Source organism: Rhineura floridana, chromosome 3 (genome assembly GCF_030035675.1).
Source record: "Rhineura floridana isolate rRhiFlo1 chromosome 3, rRhiFlo1.hap2, whole genome shotgun sequence".
Classification (NCBI taxonomy): Eukaryota; Metazoa; Chordata; class Lepidosauria; order Squamata; family Rhineuridae; genus Rhineura; species Rhineura floridana.
The window spans coordinates 102,468,127-102,491,629 of record NC_084482.1 but is presented as its reverse complement, the minus strand read 5'-3'; the positions used below and the strand labels follow the sequence as shown (position 1 = coordinate 102,491,629).

Here is a 23,503-nt window from a genome sequence, read left to right as displayed (position 1 = left end):
TTTTTTTTTTGATGAACTTAAACTTAGTTCAAGCTCATATAAATTAAAAAGAAACCAGTCCTCTGCTTATTAGCTCACCGTTTTTCTGCTTATTTTACACTGTGAGCACCTGGAGAAAGGCATTGTTCATTGATGGTAGGAAACTGGATATTACTAGCTAATAAATAGAGAGTTCAAAACCTTAACTGAAAAGTCTCTACAGTGTGGACAGATAAATTGCTGGTCACAAAACTGATCCTTAATACGAAAGACCACATCTGCACCATGCATTTAAAGCACTATTATGCCACTTTAACAGAGTGGTTTAACAATCAATCCCTCTACCCAGGCAACTCTGGGAATTGTAGCTTTGTGAGGGAAATAGGGGTCTCCCAACAATTCGCAGCACCCTTAGCAAACTATAGTTCCCAGGATTCTTGAGGGGAAGCCATGGCTGTTAAAAGTGCTTTAAACATATGGTACAGATGTAGCCCAAGTTTCAAGCCAACAAGAAACTGAGTATCTTGGAGTAGCACCTTTTCAGCAGCTGCTGCATTTTTATTCCCATAGCCAGTTCTAGAGGGTGGCATGGGCCCACATTTGCTAGGGGCTCAAGTCCAGCAGAGGGTCCACTCCCTGAACAGGACTACCTTTCTCACTTTACAAAGAGTAGTACCCAAGATGATAGATGCCGCATAAGAGAATTCTCATTTTTCATGTCCTACTTCTTCCAGGTTACGGGGGCTCACTGATGGTGTGGTCAAGGGACCTCAAATCCTGAAAGCAGGACTATAATACTATTTATAAAACCAAGACTAAGCAATCTATAATAATTATGATACCCTCCCCTCAGAAAACAAATCCTGTCTACAGACCTACTACAATGTAAGGAAGGTCCAGATGGTTAGGAAAGGGAAAGGGACATAGACAGATGGGGAACAAAAAGGAAGGAGACAGAGAGATCAGAGAGTAAAGGTTTAAGAAAAGAGATGCCTTTTTGGATACTGTTTAAACACTTGCAAGGAGGGAGAGGTACAGATCATGAGAGGCTCTGAGTTCCAGAGAAAGAGGGGAGCAAGGGAGAAAAGATGGAGGCAGGAAAGAAAAGCACTAACCCAGGGATGGGACCCTGTGGCCCTCTGGGTGGTGTTGGCATCCCATCCGGCCTCAGCCACCATGGCCAGTGATAGGAGTTGTAGTCTAGCCAATATCTGGAGGGCCACAAGTTAGCCACCCCTGTACTAACTAAGGTTGATACAAGAGAGGAGTATTGACATTTTTGAAACAACAAGAAGGCAATAGAAGAGCTGGCAGACAAAGAGGAGCCAAGGAATGAAGGGTTGTTTTTTCAAAATGTAGATCTGATAAGGAAAAAGGAGCCAGAAAGGAAGCATAACAAGAAGAAAATGAGATACAGAAAAGACAAAAATGGACATCAATATTAAGAGAGACAAGAGGATGAAGCTGAGAAATACCCAAATTAGAAAGAAGAGAATGATAGCAATCAAGCTGGGAAAGGATGCAAAATTAAACTAGCTTGAAAGAAAGAAAAAAGTCCAATGTTCTCTACTTGAAGGAAGAATAGATATTACTCTTTGTGAGAAAAAATGAAGAAAGGCCAGGTACAGAAAGAGGACAGACCGATCAACAGCCTCGTGTTAGATGAGTCAGGATAGCCAGTCAGAAGCAGCAACAAGCCAAACCAAGCCAAAATATTACAAAGAGAAAACTGAGATAGGTCCAAGAACAGAAGTAGAGTCGCAGGCCATCTGCAGAGAAGTAATGCTTTATATTAAAAGACTAAATAACATGACTAAGTGGAAGGAGATAAAGAGAATGCCCAAGACAGATGTCTGAGGAACTCCAGCTAAAAGTGGAGAAGAAAATGATGGAAAAGACTGGCCTGGTTCACACAAAACACTAAGCCAAAACATTGCTAAGCATGACTATTTATTTTATTTATTAAATTTATATCCCACCCTTCTTCCCAGAAGGAGCCTAGGGCAGCAGAGACAACTATAAGCATGTAGGTGTTCACAGCAAAAATGTGTCTGCTTTGCTCGTCCTCTGGTCCTGCAAGTGCTGTGTCACCTGAAGCAAAGCCATGGTTTGGGTTAGGGTTTTGCCTGAACCCAGGCTCATAATTTGTCTTGTTCTAGACAAACCATAAGCTGAGGGAGACAAACCACAAGCCCGGGTTCAGATGTAACAGTAAGCTAAACTATGGCTTAGCTTTGGGTAGCATGGCGGCAGCAGGACAGAGGGAGGAGCCAAGGAACGGCAATTTTTGCTGAGAGTACCTGCACACTTGCTTGTTCACATTTAGCCATTGTTTGGTTTAGCATTACGTGCAATCGAGGCAAAGAACAGAAAATGAGAAACTGCCACAGCAATGCAAAGTTTAATCTGCAGCAAGTATGCCAATGTGTAATGACTTCTTAAATTATAACCCTAAGCACAGAAGTTTCGGAAGAGTTCACTTCAGGAAACTTCCAGTGAAGTTTCTCTCTCTGCAGGTTCCTTTGAACATGTAGGTTCTAGTACTGGAAACATTGTGGGCTCCTTGCGCACAGTGGGGTTTTCAACTCTTTTTGTTCCAACTTAGGTGTAGAAATTTTTGGCTCTCTGGATGTTGCTAAATTACAACTCCCATCAGCCTTAGCAAGCATGGCCAGGAAAGATTGGAGTTGTAGTTCCGCAACATCTGGAGGGCCAAGGGTTCCTTATATCTGTTCTAACTGTAATGCTCACCCAACCCCCATGCTTCTTGAAAATGGCATTTTTATTTATATCTAACCTGGTGTCTGTGTACATCAAAAGTAGTTTACAATGCATTGAAGGAAGCTGATGTCAAGGCAGGGGAGAAGAGCCAGAACATGCAAAAGCTGAAAAGTGAAATCCCAGCATTGTTGGTTGCCTTACTTCTTTATTGTCTGCAAACCGCCTGTGAGACAAGTCACTGTAAACCATTACCCACGAATCAGATGTGAGAAAAGCCCTCTTCAAGGTTCCAGCCTGGACCCCCAGGGGCTAAAGTGGGTTGGGGGGTGGGGTGGCACATTGCCCCCACCCTCTTCACTTTGACCTTTCCTTGTTTAGTGTGAAGGCCTGAAGGGGGCTCATATGTGCTTTGGGTGAAGAAGCTTACAAGTTTCCTTGAGACGGGGAACCCTGATAAAGCAGGATTCCTGATTGCAAAGAAGATTCACCCAAACACAATTAGAAGCCACCTTCAAACCAAACAAGTGAAGGTCAGAGTGGAAGGGCCAAAGTTGAAGCACATAACCCCCTCCCCACGTTGATATTGGGGATGAGGCTGCTTCTCATGGCCCCTCCCTACTTTAGCTCTCGTGTGTCCAAGCTGAATGCCTGAAGACGGCTACAGTTTGAAAGGCAATATTAAAATCCTGTAGACATTTTGTTATTCAAACTATGCCACCAGAGACCCAGATTACTCACGTAGTTATCTCTTGCAGACCAGCCAGGATAGAGTTGCATGTGAAGCTGCCTTTCCTTGCGGGCCAGTTCATAATACTTGGCTTGCTCCTCCCGTGACAGTGCATGCCACTGCAACAGAAACCACAGAAAGCAGTGAGACACCCAAGGTGTATCTCAGCATCTTCCCTCTGATCAGAAAAGAGCTAACCTTAGATTGGATCCCGTATACAGAAACACTGCTGATCCCTTTTTTAAGAGAACCAGCAAAACCATCCTGAATTGGAGTATAGAACATTTCCACAAATTTGGAAGGCATGGAGATAATCTCTTGCTATCCTGCTTTTTTTGTGGGGGCTGGATGGCTGGGTATGGGGGGGAGCCAGTTTGAGGAAAATGTTGAAGTAAATTGGCTTTTTGTCTTTGAAATGCTAAACTTAAGAATACTTTGTGCTGAAAAGTAATGTGTAGAATGCATCAGATCTGCAGAAATAAACCAATGAATCTCATGTTTATATAGAAGGAGCTGGGAAAGTGATGCATTCGGGTTTTAAAAGAAACAGTGACTGTCATAAGGTCTCTCCCCTTCTTTTTTCCTTCACTAGGCAGTGAAATAAAAATATGCAAAAATAGCAATATTTTAGAGTTTCTGGGTGTTCCATATCCCCAGACTTAGGGCCACACTAGACATTCCCTTAATATGTAGCATGCAGCTCCGCATCTTGTTTTTCCTTTAGAAAAGGTGTAGGTGGTGGTGGTATTTTGGGGCATCCACAGAACATTGGAGGGGAGGTCCCCTGCACAGCTACTAGCATTTAATAAAGTTCACATTGGCACCAATAGGATATCTTCAACTAATGTTTGTAGCCATACTGGGGGGGGGATTTTCAGGTGGGCTCCAGCTGAAGAGGGTAGAGATAAACCTCCCCTCCCTATGCACTGCAGACTTGATGATTAGTTCCCTCTGCCCCCCCCCCCATTACCTTTAATTATGTAAAGAAATAAAGGCTGAGAAACCGAGCTACATTGTACATATTAAGCAAACACCAAGTTTGGCCTTTCTATACCACTACTTCTGGCACTGCCATCTCTTTGCATAAAGTTGTCAGTTTTTATTGAATATAAACTGCTGTGTGGGGGGGACAGCAAGCCTTTGCCGTATAAACAGAATCCAATTCTCTCTCATTCTAGATATGATTTGGAAAAGCATATACATTACCAAGTAAAACAAAACTTGTTCTGGGGAAATGGAAAAGCCAACCCTGAACCAAGCAACCATTTATTTTGGTGGGAATTTTGGCTTTTACAGAATAAAACAGAAGTACATAAAAACCAGGCCTTTCCTGTCAAAATCTAAAAACCAGAATCCAAAGTTGTGTGGCTAAGTAGCTTGTGCCCATAGAAGGAAGAGAAAGTGGTATGTCAAGGTTAAGAGAAAAAAGAAGAAGAATCCAGTAATTCCACTGATCATGAACCTGAGGAATCCAGGTTCAAATCCTTGCTCAGCCATAAACTCAGTGGCCTTGGTAAATCACAAGATCTCACTCCAAGTTCCCCACTTATACAATGGAACTACTCAGATGCGCCTCACATAGATGTGTGGGGACGTGCTTTGTGGAGTGAAAAGCACTTTACATGTTAAAAGCTATCTAGAAATGATTGTTGAGCACTAGTAAAAACCTATTGCTGCAATTGTAGATTTACTGATGATATCAGATCCTTTGAAAATCCCAGATAATAAAAGGAATTATCACTCTATGACATGAGGGTTGGCATACAGTCTGCCACAGGTGGAAGAAGACTGGCAAAATGTTAGCAAAGAAATAGAAAAAAACACACCAAGGGAGTTGAAAGAAGCTTCTCTTGGCAGTTCCTACAGCAGCATAAAGTTCCTTAAGAAGTCTTATGAAATTCATTGCAGTGGGTCTTAGAAACCCACATAAATGCATTCATTGATTGACCCTGAGGACATTTAGTCTAAATAGGCAGAAGATAGAGCAAAAGCACTGAGGCCTGGGCTCTGTAAATTAAGTGTCTGCTGGTTAGGGATGGGGTTTGCTGCCTAGTTCTGATTGCTTGTATTCTGATAGTCCATTGTTTGATCCCAATCCATCCATTTTTTGTTCCTGCTTGATTTGGCACTTGCTGATGTGATCCGCTGGTTTGTTTTATTTTGTTGTTGCAAATAAAATATGCTAATTTTTAATGTAAATGCCTATGTGAATGGTCACAGTGTTCCATGTGGTCCCCCCATTTATCACACCTACACACTGTTATGAATGCATCAACTTAGAGGAAATTATGAAGATAATTACATAAAATCAGGAAAAATAATAATAAAAAAATCTGTGCCAATTACAGCCATGGCCCACTGCAAAAAATCCATGCCGATTACAGCTGCAGCCCGCTACAAGAAATCATTGCTGGTTCAAAAAGATAGCAGACTGTCAAATTCAGTTGGAATCCAGTACTAAGGCAGATTTAGCAGATAATATCCCCCATCCCTACTGCTGATCCATTCAGATTTCACAGCAAGTCTGATATGCAGTCTGCCAGGCTACAACTAAGAGAGCTATTTGAAAACCATTAAAGGATACTGTAAATAAAATAAATACTTTGTGTGGACCACAGTTTCAGTAGGGTAGACAAACACCCCTTTACTTCCTCCATTAACCTCATTAAGCATGGTTACCCATCCATGGTCACAGCAGCATAGCAACCCATCCATAGCGCTCCTGTGTGAACCTCTAGCAAATTCAGCTTCCACAAGACCATTTGGGAAAATATACAATCAAATGTGCAAAGCCAGCCATCTTCTACCAGCCCAATGGAGCAGGGTCTGTATTTTGCCTTCAGTAGATTGAAAGAAGCCTGCCTTTCAGGTCCTGCTTGCAGGCTTCCCGTATGCATCTGGTTGGTCACTGTGAGAACAGGATTTTGGTTTGATCTAGCAGGGCTCACCTTATGTTCTTACACCATTGATTCAGAAAACCCCACAATCCCTGGAAAGTGTTGAAGAAGAAGCCATTCACTAGCAAACACCCATAACTCCTACCTAGTCATCAGAACACCACTGTCCACTTACCCGCCTCCCTAATATCTGATTGATAGCTGCACTTTCTTTCAAGGTGCACTCAGCAATGACTGTTCCCCGCATCTCTTTCATATACAACATGAAAGCATTCAAAGGCTTCTTGATAGTAGGCTTCTTGGCTTCCTTCTCTCTCTTTGGTTCTGGTTGTGATTTCCTTGCCAGAAATAGAAACGAAACAGTCAGTAAAATAGGGCACCCACCTCTATATGGCAATGACTGGCTGGTAGTCAGAACGGTTGGCCACTGGGAAAAGACTGAAATCCATGAACCAAAACCAGGCCTGTGCACAGCCCCCTCAATCTGCCTTATGGCCCTGATCCAGGGCCCTTCAAAGAGGCCAACTTGCCTAGGGCCAACCCAGAGAACATCCACCCCTCTGGCACTGTCCGTGAAGCAACAGAGGGGTGGGGCTAGGTTTTTTTTAAAACCCTATTTTAAAGATTTGATTGGGAGGGGGGAAGAGGAGATGCTGTGTCTCCTTCTCCCCCCCAACCGAGGACAAGCAGGTTTGATCCTGTAGGGTGCAGCTCCTTCACAACTACTAGCACTGCGCAGGACCAAATCCTCCTGCTGACCAGCTGATACACAAGAGGATTCAGTCCTGTGTGGTGCTGCTTCAGGGGTCAGGAAGAAGGAGATGTCATGTGAGAAAGGCATTCATCCACCCCCACCTTCTCCTGCAAATATGCAGCTGCCTGGGAGGTCCCTCCTTTTTGCAGTTGTTTCTCCTTCTGCCAGCATACGCCTAGCTCTCCTTTTGCTTGATGCTCCAACAATCTGACACCCTCATATTGAGATAGTGACCCAGGGCTATCTCGGCCTGACTTGACTGAGGCCCTCCAAACAGGCCCAATTTGGTTCAGGCTTTGGCTGAATCCAAAGCATAGCCCTAGCTAAAACATAGATTTAGAAGTATTTTTTTTTAAGTAACAGTGGACTATGGACTCCAGCAGTGGCCACCTCCAATAGCTACCACTGGAGACGCAATGCCGGACTGTATGGACCCTTTGATCTCATTCACCATAGGCAAATCTTATATTTGATTTATTAAATCTGAGGCAAGAGCCTTTGCATTTATGATTCAGATTGGCAGAACTGTAGATGGTCTGTGTCAGGGCTGGGGTACCTGTGGCTCTCCAGATGTTGCTGGAGTCCATCTCCCACCAGCCCTAGCTGGCATGGCCAAGAGTCAAGTTTGATGGGAGATGAAGTGCAGCAGCATCTGGAGAACTAAAGGTTCCCCATCCTGAGTCTATGCTTTGTTGTTGTTATGTGCCTCCAAGTCGACTGCGACTTATGGCGACCCTATGAATCAGCGACCTCCAAGAGCATCTGTCATGAACCACCCTGTTCAGATCTTGTGAGTCTATGCTAACCCTCAAAAAAGGCATGGGGGGCTAGGCAGCAGATGGAATAATGGTTGAGAGAAGGGCGACATGCTATCCTCCTATCCACCTCTTCTCCACTGGAAATGGCCCCACCACGGCTCTGCTTTGAAAATAAGAAGCAATTTCCAAAGGCATAACTGGAGACAGAACATGCAGTTCCAGCCTTAGCTTTATCCAAACACTTGGTTACTTACATGCTTCGGTCATAATGATCAATTTCTTGTTTCCCAGAGGGAGATGTGATACCCGGGTGTGGGATTCCTGGTGTGTGCATTCCAGAGCCGAGCATTAAGGGATGTGTGATCCTGCAACATAAAGCACGTTTGTGACCACCTGGACTTTTTAGTTGGTGACAGACCTCCTGGGTTTTGCACTGCAGGTGGATTTGTTCTAAGTGCAGGAGAGAAGACCATCTTTAAGAATGCTCAGTAAGCTGTTTGATAGCAACGTTTGCAGGAAAGAGCAGAGCTTGGAAAAGTTACTTTTTTGAACTACAACTCCCATCAGTCCAATCCAGTGGCCATGCTGGCTGCAGCTGATGGGAATTGTAGTTCAAAAAAGTAACTTCTCCAAGCTCTGGGAAAGAGGAGTGGCTGGCAAAATTCCAAAAACACACAACAGTGGAAATCTGTTGGATGGGTTTCTAAAAGCTCATGGAGCTGAAAAGATCTATAGCGTGGATCGTTAGATTCTGTGGAGCAGCCACATTCGGGAAGAGGGCCATTTGATTAAGACAGGCAACATTGGGCCATTTAGCAGTGGCAACCCATTGCTCTGCCTAATTATTTGTTTTTCAGGCATTTGGGAGCCAGAGGTTTGCCCAGTAGGTGGCAGTCTTTGGATTTTTTCTTCTATATTCACAGTAGTAATTGAGCATGAATCCATAATTCACCTGTATATAGTTTACCTGTAAAATGACCCTTTGACATCCATTTGCATTATCCTAGGTCACCCTGACATTCTGTAAGTGAAGCACTCTTCCTGAACTAACAACTCCCAAGGGTGAAGCTTATGGCAATGCTGAGGCAGGCAGTGCTAAGCCTGACTTGGTATTTTCTCCTCACTGGTGCTTGTAGTTAAACAAAAGCTACAAGACTTCATTTGACACTTGATTAAACATAAAGGGCTGTACTTAACCATTCTCAGCACACACATCAGTTTTCAGTTTCAATGGAAGCAAAAAAGGGGGCAATGGGCATCTTGCACGGGCTTTCTGGCACACATGTTTTAATGTTGCTTTGGGGCTCGATGTGTATTCTGCTTGCCTAAGTAATCCATGGTCCTAAGGACACTGTCAAGAGTTTAGTCACACTTTCCAGGTCAAGCCCTGGAAAAAAAATTTTTTTACCAACAGCTTTACAAAAACAGTCTAACCTCTCTAGTGTCCCATGTCAGATGTTCAGATCTCACTTGTTGACATTGTATTGTTAGTGCCATAACACAAACAGAATGGCCTTCTCTAGAACTTGCTCCCTCCCTAGAGTACTTCTGAGCACAATAGGACCTCAGAAGGCAGAGCGAACACTATCATTGTGATTGTAACTCAGATCCTGAAGATTAATAGTTTATACACCCTTCATCAGCACTGGAAAATATTTTCAGCATTGAATAATGATGCTGTCAGTTTATCAAACTTTACGACTGAAGCTCGAGACAGCAGAATTGCCCATGGGAGACAACCAACTGTTCATTAGCACTGTTGGCACAAAAAGGAATGATGCTTGATTTTAATCTACTGGCAGGGCTTGAAGCTTGATCATTATCTGCCAAGGTGTGCGTTCTTGTCTGCAAAACTTTCCTCGTTCTCCTCTGTAAAGTGGGAATGCCGGTATAATGAATAAACTGTCGGGCAACCAAGGAGGTCTGTAGAGTCATTTATCTTAAATATTAAGATGCTTAGACGGGAGTAGATGCCTCAGGCAGGCTGTAAATTAAGATAATAATAATACTATAATAACAATAATAGTAAAGTGCCTTTTCCCTACTACTGTTCCAAATCCCAGAATGTCTTCATCAAGAGACTTACTGAGTACTCTTATTAGGACAACACAGAGCAGAAGCCAAAGCTAGAGAGATGCCAACCAGTGGCGATTGCAGATATACTCCCTGTAGATTAAAGTTCATCTCTGTTGGACCTTCTCAAGAGAGATAGGAAGGAAGTTGGCTTCAGTTCATTCAAATGAACTCTTCAACCACTTACAACCAGCATCTGGATGGGTAGAATAAGTCCATGCTAATTGGCCAGATCTGGAAAGTCATTGGGAAAGTGTGTGTGGCCTTCTTTAAAAGCATTGCATGGGGCACTGGAGTACACAGATCCTCCCCAGGAGTGGTCTACTATTCCAAGGTGTTGTAAATTGCCATATACATCCATGGAACCAAAGCCAGTGATTTTATGCCAGCTGAGGGCTCTTGTTAGGTGATATATGAGGAATTCATTAAATAAGGAGAACATTGCAAAGCATTCTCCTCATACAGTATTTAAGTATAGCACGATGCACGCTCAAGCAATGCAGTGGGTAAGAATGAGAACCTGATTATTTGAATTTACCAGGTTCCCTGTCCCAAACATGACAGATTTCTACTCTTTTTAGTTGATGATCTCCATTACAGCAGTAGGAATAAGGGTGCCTATTATGTTCCTCAGTATTGTGAAGTGACACCACATGGCTGGAGACAGACACAATAGCATTGTTGTTTCTTTGAGAGCTGAAAGTTTGAAAGAGGGACATGTCTGCTTGCAGGATGTGTTTGCTCATTCTCCTTGTGGACCTAGTAAACAAATCTGGCAAAGTTTCACACTGTTTCATAAAAACCTGGGAGGGGTGAACTGTTTGACCAAAGGCAACAGTAGGACAAAAGAAATGTGTGCACACCACGGGAGGTGAAACCTTTCATCAAAGCACTTAGGAACTCTCTTAACAACTATTTTCTGTCTCCAGCTATATGAAAATAAGAGATGAAAATAAGAGACATATGGACATTTAAGGCTTCAGTGGTGGTGCTCACTTGAAGACTGACTGTACAGCATCTTTGTGAGGGTTCTCTCTCTCCAACCCGCTACTACTTTTGACCAAAGCCAAAATTGTGTCCCTCCTTTCTGAGCATTCATGAAGTCTGTGATTTTTTTTAAAAAAAAACCATCTGCCTGAAAGGGCAGACTTCCTTTCCTGTTGCTGCCAGCTGGAAGCCTCCCTGGATGCTGCAAGCTTGTATGGCATGGACTGCAAAAGAAGCAGAGCAGTTTGTCCTGGTTTAGGCAGCTCATACTTACCTAGAGAAAGAAGCCCCAGCAGAGAGCGCCGATGTATAGGGCTGTCTAAATCCACATGACTGGAAAGGACAGATAGGCTGGCTCTGCCTGGGAGCAGGAAGAAAGAGTCCATAAAGCATCTACATCTGTGTGACTTTTCCTGCATACCATTTTCCCACTTGGACTCATTGTGAACTTGTATTTTGGGGAAAGGAAAAGCCTTCTGTTATACATGGCTTGTGCCCGAATGTAGGATGTCAGGTGAGGTGAGCTTTCATTGGAGATGGGTCTAAATAGGCCTATCTGAATGTTCCACTAACATCACTTTAAAACCCTACTGGTGTTTATTATACCCTTAGCTCAGACAGCTTGGAAAAGTTACTTTTTTGAACTACAACTCCCATCAGCCCCAGCCAGCATGGCCACTGGATTAGGCTGATGGGAGTTGTAGTTCAAAAAAGTAACTTTTCCAAGCTCTGCTCAGACATCTGGCTAGAGAAGTAGGCATTAATCCAGGATGATTTGCACACAAGTTAGAGTTGCACCCACTCCCTCCTGCCTGCTTCAAAAAATGCATCCAGTCAATTGGGCCAGAATCCTAAAGGGTGAAGTTTCAAATCCCACTGGATGTTCATTCCAAATGGTTTCTCCTTAGCTGTAATTGGAGCAGGATCCTTTGGGCAGAAACAGTAGTGATCACATCATGCACCACTGAAACTGCCCTAGAAACTGGTGGACTAACACAACTTGTTGCTAGAGTAAGGTAAAGGATGTTGTTCACAGAGAAATCCTAACCAGGCAACTATGCCAAGGGGCAGATATGCTGGCACATCTCCTGTGTTAAGTGAAGCTGCATCCCAGCTGCTCCTGGCCAGAGGGTGGGTGGGGCAGTGTCAACCTTTATTGTCTTCTCTTTCATTGACTCCTATAGGATAAATTTTGTTACAACTGCATTTCTGGTCATGCAAGTTACACCAAGCTGTGTGGGCAGGACTAGTGAAGGAAGGGAATTAGGATTAGGGATGGGTTGGCGTATCGGACAATTTTGGTTTCTCTTAGTTTCTCATTATTCCAGTCAGGTCCCATTCTCTACATGTCCACATCAGTTTGTGATGTTTCTTTGAAAGTCCTCATGAAAATTCATCAGGCTTTTAGTGTGAACTTCTCCCAATATACATGTTTGTATATAATTTTGCCTCATGAATACATTTTTGCAAAGCACATCCCTCCCATAATGTTATTTTCACTAACGTATGCATTGTTATGGACACTTTAGCCCAGTATATGCATTTTTGTACAAATTACTTGGCCGGAAAACTTCACTGCAGAAGTTGGAGAAGTGCCAGTTTCAAAGGATGGCTGTGTTTCAGTTCTCATATAGTTTTGGAAAGCGCAACTTAGGGAGATTCACCTTTTAACTGCAAACTGAATCAAATCTCCCTCCCATTCCTAGTTAGGATAAAGCATAACTTTGCTTATGCCTTCCCTCACGCCTGACGCAGCCATCCTTTGCCTCTGATACACCAGGGTTTTTTTAGCTATTTACACTGGCGTAACTTCTGTTATCTTTATTTATGCCAGCAGAGCTGTAAGTAGATATGCTGATAGATGTAATTCATGCCAGCTCAAGGCCAGCAGGTGGGGAGATACACCACATCCTAAACTCTCCCAGCGGGTGCATGTGTGTGTGTGGGAGGGGGTAGAACTGCAGTGTTAGGCTTGCGCATACTGACATTAAAAAAAGAGAACTTGGACTTTTATTGCGTGGCACAAAAATATTATTCAAAATCACCCACCTCCCAAGAGTACCATAAGCAACATGACTTGTGTGGAATGGCTTTATGTCAGCATCAATGACAAAAATAATTTAGCATGTCATCACATGGAAACATGAAGTGGCGAGTGATCAGAGGACTGGGTTGGGAATACCTCGGCCAAATTCAACTGACTCTAGTACAGTTCAATATATCCCCATTGAATATATAGGGGAAGGGATGTAGCCCAGTGGGGGGAGCATCTGCTTTGCATGCAGACGGTCCCAGGTTCAATCCCTGGCATCTCCAGGTAGGGCTGGGAGAGATTCCCTCTCTGAAAACCTAGAGAGCTACTTCCAGTCAGCGTAGACAATACTGAGCTAGTTGGACTAATATTGTTTAAAAATTTTAAATTGTGTTTTAAATTGTTGTTTAAAAGATGTATTTTTAAATTGTATATGTTTTTAGTTACTGTAAACCGCCCAGAGAGCTTCGGCTATGGGGCGGTATACAAGCATAATAATAAATAAATAAATAAATAATGCTCTGACTCAGTACAAGGCAGCTCTCTATGTTCATTTATAAAAGCCTCTGCTATCAAAATTATTAGGGGATCTCCTATAGAAGTGGTTCCCAAACTTTTCCCCCTATGAACCACGTGAAAATTGCTGAAGGTGCTGGCATACCACTCAACAATTCTTCTGCCTGTTGTAGCAACTGCGACGTGTTGTGCTAGATGCTCTGTCATTTTTAATTGTATTTTTACAAACATGCCACAGACCATCTAAATGAAGCTTGTGGACAACTGGTTTGGGAACCCCTGCCCTATAGGTTTATAAGTAGAGACTTTTAATAACTGAAATAGTCAGCAGAGGTGAGGGTCAGGTCAGATAATTGAATCCTGAGACAGAAAGAATGGTTATCATTACTACAAAAAGTGACCAGCTTTGCAGCAGCTCCTGTGGCTGGTCCTTCTGCCTTCCTTCTCTATGGAAATGACAATCATAGGAACCAAGAAGGCTTCTTAGGCCAGCCAGCCAGTTTCCCCTTAGCCTAACATACCCTAGTCCAAAATACCTGTGAAACCCACCAAGATGGAAACTGGTTTTTCTTCCTCTCTCAGTACACTACAGCTCAGGGTCACCCAGTGAAATGGATCAACAAAAAGAAGCATTATTTCACACAATATACAGATGGAACTCACTATTATAATATATTGCAATTGCCACTGACTTAGATGGCTTTAAAATTCATTAGATGGCTATGGGTTAGACCAATTCATGGAGGATAGGTCTATCAGTGCCTACTAGCCTTGATAATAAGCCGAACCTCGCAGATAGTATGCTTCTGATTACCAGTTGCTAGGGAGAAAAAATAGTGGAGGACTAGAGCCTTCATATCCTGCTTGAAAGTTTCTAAGAGAAATCTAACTGGCCACACTTGGAAAGAGGATGCAGGAGTAGATGGACCCTTGATCCGATCCAGCAGGACTTTGATACTCTTGTAAGCATCAGATGTGCTGATATGCAGAAATCATATCAGCACTGTCACATGCAAATTGCCAGTGGGCAAAATGGTAGACTAAGGATGAGCATGAGTGGCACAGATGAAAGACTGAGTGTAGTTCAAATTCCCACATTAGTTGGTCCCTACTCATAGAAACATAGGAAGTTGCCTTATACTGAGTCAGGCCATTGGTCCATCTAGCTTAGCATTGTCTACACTGACTGGGGTTGCCAAGTCTCCAGTTTTTGCCTGGAGACTCCAGATTTTGGGGTCTTCTCCGGGTCTCTGGGTGAGTCACCCCAATATCCGGACTCCCAGCTTTCATTTTAAAAAAAATCAAGTTTCTAGGTGATATACACCAAAATGTCAGCTGCTGCCTCTGCAACTTTTGTTAAATGAGCTCGTAGCTGGCTGCTCTAACCCTGCTCTTTCATGTTCTAGCAAATAAGTGAAGTCAGGGTTGTGATTGACAAGGGATTTGTTGACCTCCAGGCAATAGTTAGAATCCATTGCAAGGTCAGAAAATTGTTGTCTTTTCCTGCTTGTCTGAAAAGCTCATAAACTGTGTGCAGTTCAGGAGATGTAGAACAATAAATCACAGCAGGATCTTGGTAGGCATTGTTTACTGTAAACAATTTCATTTATGATTATAATAAAAGTGTACATGCAGGGTTTTTTAAATTACTTGCAAAATAGCATATTATACATTTTCTCTTTCAAATAATTTTTGAACAGAAATTTAAAAGAAGTGTGCATGCAGCTTATGATTACAATGTGTTATATTTTTCTAATTATGAACAGTCAAACAAGTTTAAATTTTTCTGGGCTGTTTAAGGGAGCAGTTTATTTGTCTGATTCATAGCCTGTTTTGAAAACCTTCCCAATATGAAGCTTAATCCTATACTCACTTTCCTGCAGTGTTAATCCCACATACTGGTAGTAAACCCCAACTGAATTCAACAGGACTTACTTTTGAGTATACATGGTTAGGATTGTGCTGTAAATCAATGGGACTTTTGAGTGAGCATAGCAAAGGATTGTGTTTGTGTTGTAAATCTTTCTCTTCCCCCTCCAATCCTATTTTTAAAGCAATTAGGAAGGGCTTATCTAGTTGTCACTGCTTTTATATTGTAGGAAACTAATACTGCTTTAATTTTTTAAAAAAATGTTCTGCAATGATCAATTGGTTTTGACAATAAACCATTTTATGGGGTATATGTATTTTTACATCTCCAGTCTGTGTGTATATGGAATCTTTCTAACAACCATGTGAGGTAGGGTTGGAAACCAAGGCAGCTCACAAGAAAAAAATCCATTTGAAATCCAGTAACCATAAAACAAATATAAAACAGTTGCAAGACAGCGGAAAGTAGCATTATTCTGAATTTTGGGTTTGGTGAGTGAAGTTTCTTATCACTTGAGGTTGCAGTCCTGTGCACGCTTCCCTGTTTGAGTAAGCCCCATTGGGACTTGCTTCTGAGTAAACAATCATAGGATTGCACTATAAATATCTTTACAGGTTATGTAAATAATAAACGTCTTTGACAGTCATGCTTATATAAATATTTCTTCTTACTATGTTCCAATCAGTATCTGATTTCACACTATGGTTGTACATTATTATTTCCTCTACATTTTAAGTGTGCCCTTCTTCCTTGGGGTGGTCATGGTCCCATTCTGTTGTTTTCACTCTGAGGGGCAGATTAGGCTGAGAGATGGTAGGTAGCCCATGGTCACCCAGTAAACTTTGTCGCTGATTTCAATTTTTAAAAATAATTAAAATAATTTATATGCAGACAAAGTTTATGAAGTAGCACAGATCCACATAATACATTTAAAGCACATCCAACTCGCATTTAAAGTGCATGACTTCACCCAAAGGATTCTGGCAAGTGTAGTTTCCCCCTCATAGTTGTAGTTGCCAGCACCCTTAACAAACTACAATTCCCATGATTCTTGGTGGGATTTGTGTGCTTCAAATGTGTACTGAATGTGCTTTAAATGAATGGTGTGGATCTGGCCTAGGTATGCTGTGCATTCATTAGTGAATTGAAAAGAACAGTTTTAAAATATACTTTTTTAAACAGGGGAAGGGCTGCAGCTCAGTGATAGGGGAAATGCTTTGCATGCAAAGGTCCAAAATTCAATCTCTGGAAAAGACTATTGCCTGGAATCCTGGAGAGCCAATGCTAGTCCATGTCATCAGTACTGAGCTAGATGGTACCAAATGGCCTGAGTCGGTATAAGGTAGATTCCTTTGTTCCAAAAAGAGGAAAGAGACCCAAGGGCCACAGTGACTCCAAATTTTATTTATGTATTTTATTTACAACATTTATATACCACTTTATTGGAAAAACCCTCAAAGTGGTTTATACAAGGAATTAAAACAAGGGAATTATTGGCAAAAACAGTTAAAGACAGGCATTTAAAAACATTAAAAAAAATAAAACCAACAATGAGTTAAAAAGAGATAAAAAATAGTAGATTCTGCATGCCTGGGTAGGCAAAACAATGTTTTTTAGCAAGTGCCAAAAAGAGTAAAATGAAGGCACCTGCCTAATGTCAATAGACAGGGAGTTCCAAAGCGTAGGGGCTGTCACATTAAATGACTGCTTTTTTACAAGAGCAAAACCAGTACTATGTGGCACCCGTAACATGGAAAGCACACCTTGAACTTGGCCTGGTACCAAATCAGCCACCAGTACAGATTTCAGAGCAGAGGTATTATGCGCTGACAGGGTCTCACTCATGTCAGCAATCGTGCCACAGCATTTTGCACTAACTGGAGCTCCCAGGTCAGGTTGTGCTGCATGGGGATTTCTGTGACCTTGGTTGACTGGCTGCCAGTTTTTTTTAGTTTTGGTTAAGAAAGCTGACTGGTTGTGGGATGCTGAGTTTTCTGTGTTACCTGTAGGAATCTTGTTGTGGTTGGTACAGTATTCAGGAAATCATCACTGTCTTTTATTGTTGTTTTTCTATTTGCATTTCATTGACCTCTGACCTTACATCTATAGAAGCAACAACAGTGTTTCCATGTGTTCAGCTCAACCCTCTTAAACCCACTGATGATGCACTTTGTTGTTTGCATTATGGTTTGTTTCTTGCCCAATAGTGGTAAAAGAGAATTCAAATACTGGCAAGTGTGGCTTCAACTGCTGTTGTTCCCAAGCTACTGTCTGTGAAGGTAGACCAAACCATTTGCATTTTCTCTCTGCCAATTATTACTCAATGGAATTGGGTTGGCTGTCAAAGTAAGTTTATAGCAGCCCACAGGGTAGGCAAAAAAAGGATAGAGAATCTTCTTAACTAATTTGTCAAACCTCTCTCTGCAGTGAAGGGTCAAGTTTGCAAAGAAGTTCGGAGCAGCCACGTTAAAAGGCAGGCAGGGCGTTCTAGGCAGGGGTTGTCAACCCTGCTTTGATACTGATATCGTTGCAGAGGATCCATGGTCAAGCCTTACCAATAGCACAATCCTAACCATATCTGTTCAGAAGTAAGTCCTGTTGAGTTCTATGGGGCTTAGTCCCTTAATTACTGTTTTTGGAATTGCAGCCTTCAGGAGCATCCATCTTTAGTCCTGAGAGCTCTCATCTAACATCTCCACAACACTAGGCTCCCTTCTTCCTACAATGGCCTTCTGGTGACTGGCCTGGCCTGAGGGCACTTAAACCCTTCTTGCCGAAAGCAAGTAGACTAGACTAAATGTTCCCTACCCAGGCTCCCTAAGTAGTGAGAAGGAATAATCCCTTCACTTCAGGTGAACCTGGAAACACCCTGATTTAGCTAAGATTTCTATCTTAGTTTCCAATCAGAGGATTTTTTGTGTGTGAGTGGTATGCTCCAAGCAACTGTGGTCGATGCTTAATGACATCACTAGAGCCCGCCCCATGACATCACTGGGGCCCGCCCCATGACATCATTGGGGCCTGCCCCATGACATCACTGGGGCCCGCCCTATGACATCACTAGGGCCCACCCCTGAAAGCTCAGGGTTTGGGATGCTTTTGACCTGACAGCCCTAAGACTGACTGGCAATGACTCAGAAAGGAGATATTCCTAGCTCTACCTGGAGAAGCTGAGGACTGGACCTGGGACCTTCTGAATTCAAAGCAGATACTCTACCACTAAGCTACGGTGCTTGACCTATGCCCTTGCTCTACTTCTGGATTAGTGATACAGTCTGTGTAGACCTCTCTGAATCAATATTAATAGACTTATTGCATGGCTATAGCGCAGTGGCTGTTGAGCTTTGAGTTAGTAAGTTACCAGTTCAAATCATACTTCTGCCATTAACTCACTAGATGAACTTAGGTAAGCCCTCACCTGAATAATAATAATGGAGGCCTACCTCATAGGCTTCCTGTAAGGATCACTGAAATATGAAACACTTTGAACCTTCTAACCTGCTAGATAAGTATTATTATTACTACTAAATACTAAATTATTATTATTATTACAGGTTTGGCTTCACTTGCTTAAAAACTTGCAACACAGGCAACATTGCTGAGAACTTGGGAGTGCATATAAAATGCATATAAGCACCAGCCAAGTGCTACAACATATCACGAAACCTAAAAGGGCCTTGAAATTTAACATTTGGGCAGCTTCTTTAGGAGGACTTTATGATCTTTGGGTTGGGCTGTGTGGGTTGGGGGATAGCTTCTACTTTGTTGTTTAGTTTTATTGCTTTTTTGATGTTTATATACTTTTATGTTTGATGTTTATATGCCTTTATTTTGTACGTTGCTCAGAGTGGCTGGGTTTCTAGCCAGATGGGCGACTAATAAATCGAATAAAAAATAAAAAAAATTAACATTTGGGCCTTGGGGAGAAGAAAACAGTCAAAGCTAATCCCGAAAACAGTGACATTAGTTATTCCATAGGCTGAGATCCTTCAATAAAAGAAAGCATCATGGTAGGTGAAGTTTTTAACTACAGTGTATCTGACATGGAAATTAAATTCACTAAAGTGAATCTGACATGGAAATTAATTCAACTGCAAAATCAATTCACAATTCTGAGTATTCAGACTGAAAATGTTTTTGTGGTTTTTTTCCATTTCTCCATGATGGTAGAATGGAAATGTTTGTTTTTTATTTATTTTAAGCTCAGCATGAGGTGCCACCTACAATTGTTGCATCGCTGATATTGTGCAAATGACACCATTTATAAGGCTTTTCGGGTAAGGTGTGTTTGCTGCTAAGCTAAGCTTTAGTGATCAAGCTCTCTGGACTGGACTATGTCATTTTTATATGAGGTTCTTGACTTGTCATTCCACCTGATTAAAGAGAAACTTATTGCAATGCCTCTTCTCCAAAATACAAAGGCCATTCCTGCTGAACTCTTTTTACAAGGCAGCTTGCTAAAGAAAAGCTGCTTCCTATATGAAGGCAGTTTAGTGTTTTGAATTCAGCCTCATTCCAGAACAGTGAATCTTAAGAGCCATTCACACACCACAGTGCTTGTGATTGGCAGATGGGGGCTCTGAAGTCTTCCTCCTCCTCCATAGTTAATTTCAAAACTGTTAAAGTTGCCACGCCTCTGCAAAGCTTGATGAAGATGGACCAAAATACAAAAACAAAACACCTCTTGGGATGTATTATTTGAGGAGCATTAGTTATACTTGCTTGTGACAGCTCAGCTTCAGGAAGAAGATAGTATATATAGGCTGGGAAACATTAAGATTTCAAATTCAGGCAAGCCAAGTAAAGAGAAAGCCCCCTGAGAACAAGGGAATGAGATTAACTGAATGCTTTAATTTACTGTGTTGGGATTTAAACCATACATATCTTTCTTGGGGTTTCATTCAATGACAAAGAAGCTCTTGCAGTAGTTTCATAGGGTCACAGGTTACAAATGCACTTCTATGTAAACATTTGAAGTAAACCCACATGTAGATCGTACTGTGCAAACACTGTGGGTTTTTCACTGTATATTGATGCACTGGGAGATTATGGCCAAGTACTGCATCGCACTATCATAACATCTTTATGATTTACATTAGATATGGCTTTCCTCAACATTCCTATAGGTATCTGAATTTTGTACAGGAATTTCTTTCTATTTAAGAATGTCATATGGGTGAAGCAATGCAGAGACATGGCCAAACCCAGGCTCCCTGGTGTGTATTGAGGGACATAATCAACTTTTCATTTTCCTTGTTTGCTGTGGAAAACAACTGGTGGTGTACCAGCAGCAAACACAATGTCTGCATAAAGCATGGAATTGCTCTGACTCTGTTGTCCATGTATGTAGCTTGAATGCAAGAAGGGCACCTCATACTGGAGTCAGGAGTCTAGTGAGTCCCAGCGAAAAGACATTTTAGTTATTATTTGCTTCTATATTTTCTTTATATTATTGATTTAGAGGCAGGGTACAAATCCCCTCTTGCAATTACGATATTTAGCGCATCTCTGTTCACAGGGTGCGTGCATATCTGCCAGCTCAATGCTTCTGTGATAATAAATCATGCTGCATAGATGTCATTCTAAGGGTCAGACAACATGCTATGTTAAATGCAGACCTTTGTCTCTATCTTCTTTAAAGACAGCAGCCATAGTGGAGCTCAATCAGAATAGGGACTATGACATGTAGAAACTGGGAGGGGGGGGCACGGTTTGTTTTGTACTACAGCCCTGACAAAAATAACCTACAGAAGCTGCTATTTGCCCTGGGAGGAAAGTTGCTGTTGGTGTTGCAAATAGCAGCTGGAGGAGGGAGTTGATTTTTGTTGGGACTGCATAGGAAGGAAAACGGTTAAACCCTTTCTGTATGTGCTGTGAGTCCCATTCCTGATAGTGCCCTGCCACAGCTGCTATTTTTTTAAAATTAAGATGGAAACAAAGAAACACATTTAACATAAGATGTAGATTGCCCCCCTGTTTGAAAAATGGAAAACAGTTTTCTAAACAAGTGCATATTCCATGCCTGCCTGCCTTGGGCGTCTAATCCCAGCAGGGCTGAAATCAAAATGGGGCTCCTCCATTCCTATAAGTATTTCAATTACTGTTTGAAGGAAACAGCCATTGCATTAAAATGGGGAAATACTTGCTATTATTTATTTATTTATTACTTGATTTATACCCTGGCCTTCCTTCCAGCAGGCGCCTAGGGCTATGGGGCATGTGCTAATGGAAACACCTGTCTTCTGATCCATGAACCAAGGCTACCATTTGGCTTGGTACATAATGCTTTCCTCTCACTAGTTACTGAGAACTTGGCTGTCTGACCATTCATGATTAAAGTTGGCAAGAGGCGACAATAGAAAGTATAAGGATGAAGTTGCTGCCCAATCCAGCAATAAATGAAAAGTGTTTTGAGAAACTGATTGCTTCCTTCCCTGATTTTTTTTTTGTCAGGGCTTACTTTCCTTTCCAGAAACAGGGTTTGCATTTGACATAGTTCCCATCTGTCTTCTCTATGGATTTCCATCCCCTCTCCCTCCCAGTTCTTCCTCTCCTCTCCTGATGAATTTCTTTCATTTAAGCAGTAGTTAATCATCACCCAAACTGTAGCAAGTTTAGGGCAGACACCATGTTAAAAAAACCCTAAACAATCAACCAACCATAACTCCTGAAGCCTCAGGTGCCTCTTCTTTGAGAATAATATATGGAACATCCCCGGGTAGTCAAATATCTTACTGTTTTGTGATGTGTTTTATTGTATCTCCCTTAGGTGATGCTCTTAACATGTTTATGTTATACTTTCCCAGCCATGGCAGAAATTCTTATTTGCACACTGCTAGGGGTAGGTTTGGTTCTCTGTATTTCCGCATCAGTCTGTGAATTTACTTTTTTAAAATCCTCACAAATATTCATCAGCATTTTAGTGTGAATTTCTCCTAATATACATGTTAGGATGCCATTTTGCCTAATAAACACATTTTTGCAAAGGAATTTCTCTTAACACATACAAACTGTTTGTATGCTATTTTCACTAATGTTAGCATTGTTGTTGTTGTTCACTGTACCACATTACTTGGCTGGAGAAAGGCATTATATAATTTGGAGATAGGCAGGTTTCAAGGATGACTGTGTTTCGGTTTGTGAATTGTTTCTCAAAGTGTGAATTAAGAAGGTTTGTGAACTGAATCAAGTATCTCCCCCACACTGCAACCAGCTGATAAGGGGAATCTTTGCTCTCTGATGTCTACTGCATTCTCTTAAGACAGGCTGGCACAGCTGACTGGCCACACATGGTCGTATATCTGGGGAGCGATGCATTTCCTGCTTTCTGCCTGCCTCAAACTGCAAAAACCAGAAGCAGTGTCAAGTACCTGGCAGACCACAATACATGCCTGATGGACTGTGGACTGACTTGATGGGTCATAAGTGGTGTAGGCCAGTTTTAACACCTTTAAAAATGCTGAAGCACTTTTACACTCATGTGTAAAAGCAACACGCAAGCAGGGACAAGCACACTACGCTAGTCCATCCTCATCTTGCTCGACAAGTTGGGGGGCAAATTTCCAAAGCATATGTCTAGACTTGTGGAGGCTCCCTGTTTTTCCAGGGCCCTAAATAGTGTGGGGAGCATCCACAAATACAGGAGATTCCTCACTTCAGAATTTCCCCTGACTCATGGGGGACTATGGGGATAGGGGTGGAGTTTAGTGCACTTGTCCCCACCTGTGTCTTCCTTTTACTTAAGTAGAATGCCTAAAGAGGGCTTTATTTAATCATAGGAAAGCCAGTCAATCAACTTATTTGTAGCAATGCTAACTGTAATAGATCTTCAAAACTCCAAGGTACGCCACTAAAGGGTAGGGAAATATTTTCATTTACCAGTGGTATTCTACTTAAGACCATTTTTAAGTTCTACACCCCTGTGAAAATTCCAGGGTCATACAGCTGAATTTTCCTTTCCTGCATTAAAGTGCTGGTTCACACAACCATTCCACGGGCAGAAAGAGATAAGGATAATCACCAAGAGCTTTTTCCCTTCAATATTCCTAAGATAAAAGAACATAAGAACATAAGAAGAGCCTGCTGGATCAGGCCAGTGGCCCATCTAGTCCAGCATCCTGTTCTCACAGTGGCCAACCAGGTGCCTGGGGGAAGAAATCTTGTGAAAGTTAATACCCCATTAGCAAAAT

General features: G+C 42.0%; 1 protein-coding gene across 10 annotated transcripts in view; it reads right to left on the bottom strand.

Annotated features, from left to right (window-relative positions):
• Nucleotides 1-23,503, bottom strand: part of TCF7 (transcription factor 7) — a 177,082-nt gene that overhangs the window by 24,583 nt on the left and 128,996 nt on the right. For 7 of the 10 annotated variants that reach the window (XM_061617094.1, XM_061617096.1, XM_061617095.1 and 4 more), the window contains exons 6-9: nucleotides 11,171-11,257; nucleotides 8,091-8,201; nucleotides 6,500-6,662; nucleotides 3,439-3,546 (exon numbers count right to left, since the gene is read on the bottom strand). In XM_061617094.1, the coding sequence (XP_061473078.1) occupies nucleotides 3,439-3,546; nucleotides 6,500-6,662; nucleotides 8,091-8,201; nucleotides 11,171-11,257 (469 nt within the window). The remainder of the gene's footprint in view (nucleotides 1-3,438; nucleotides 3,547-6,499; nucleotides 6,663-8,090; nucleotides 8,202-11,170; nucleotides 11,258-23,503) is intronic. The other 3 variants (XM_061617098.1, XM_061617090.1, XM_061617092.1) reach the window with 1 other exon arrangement.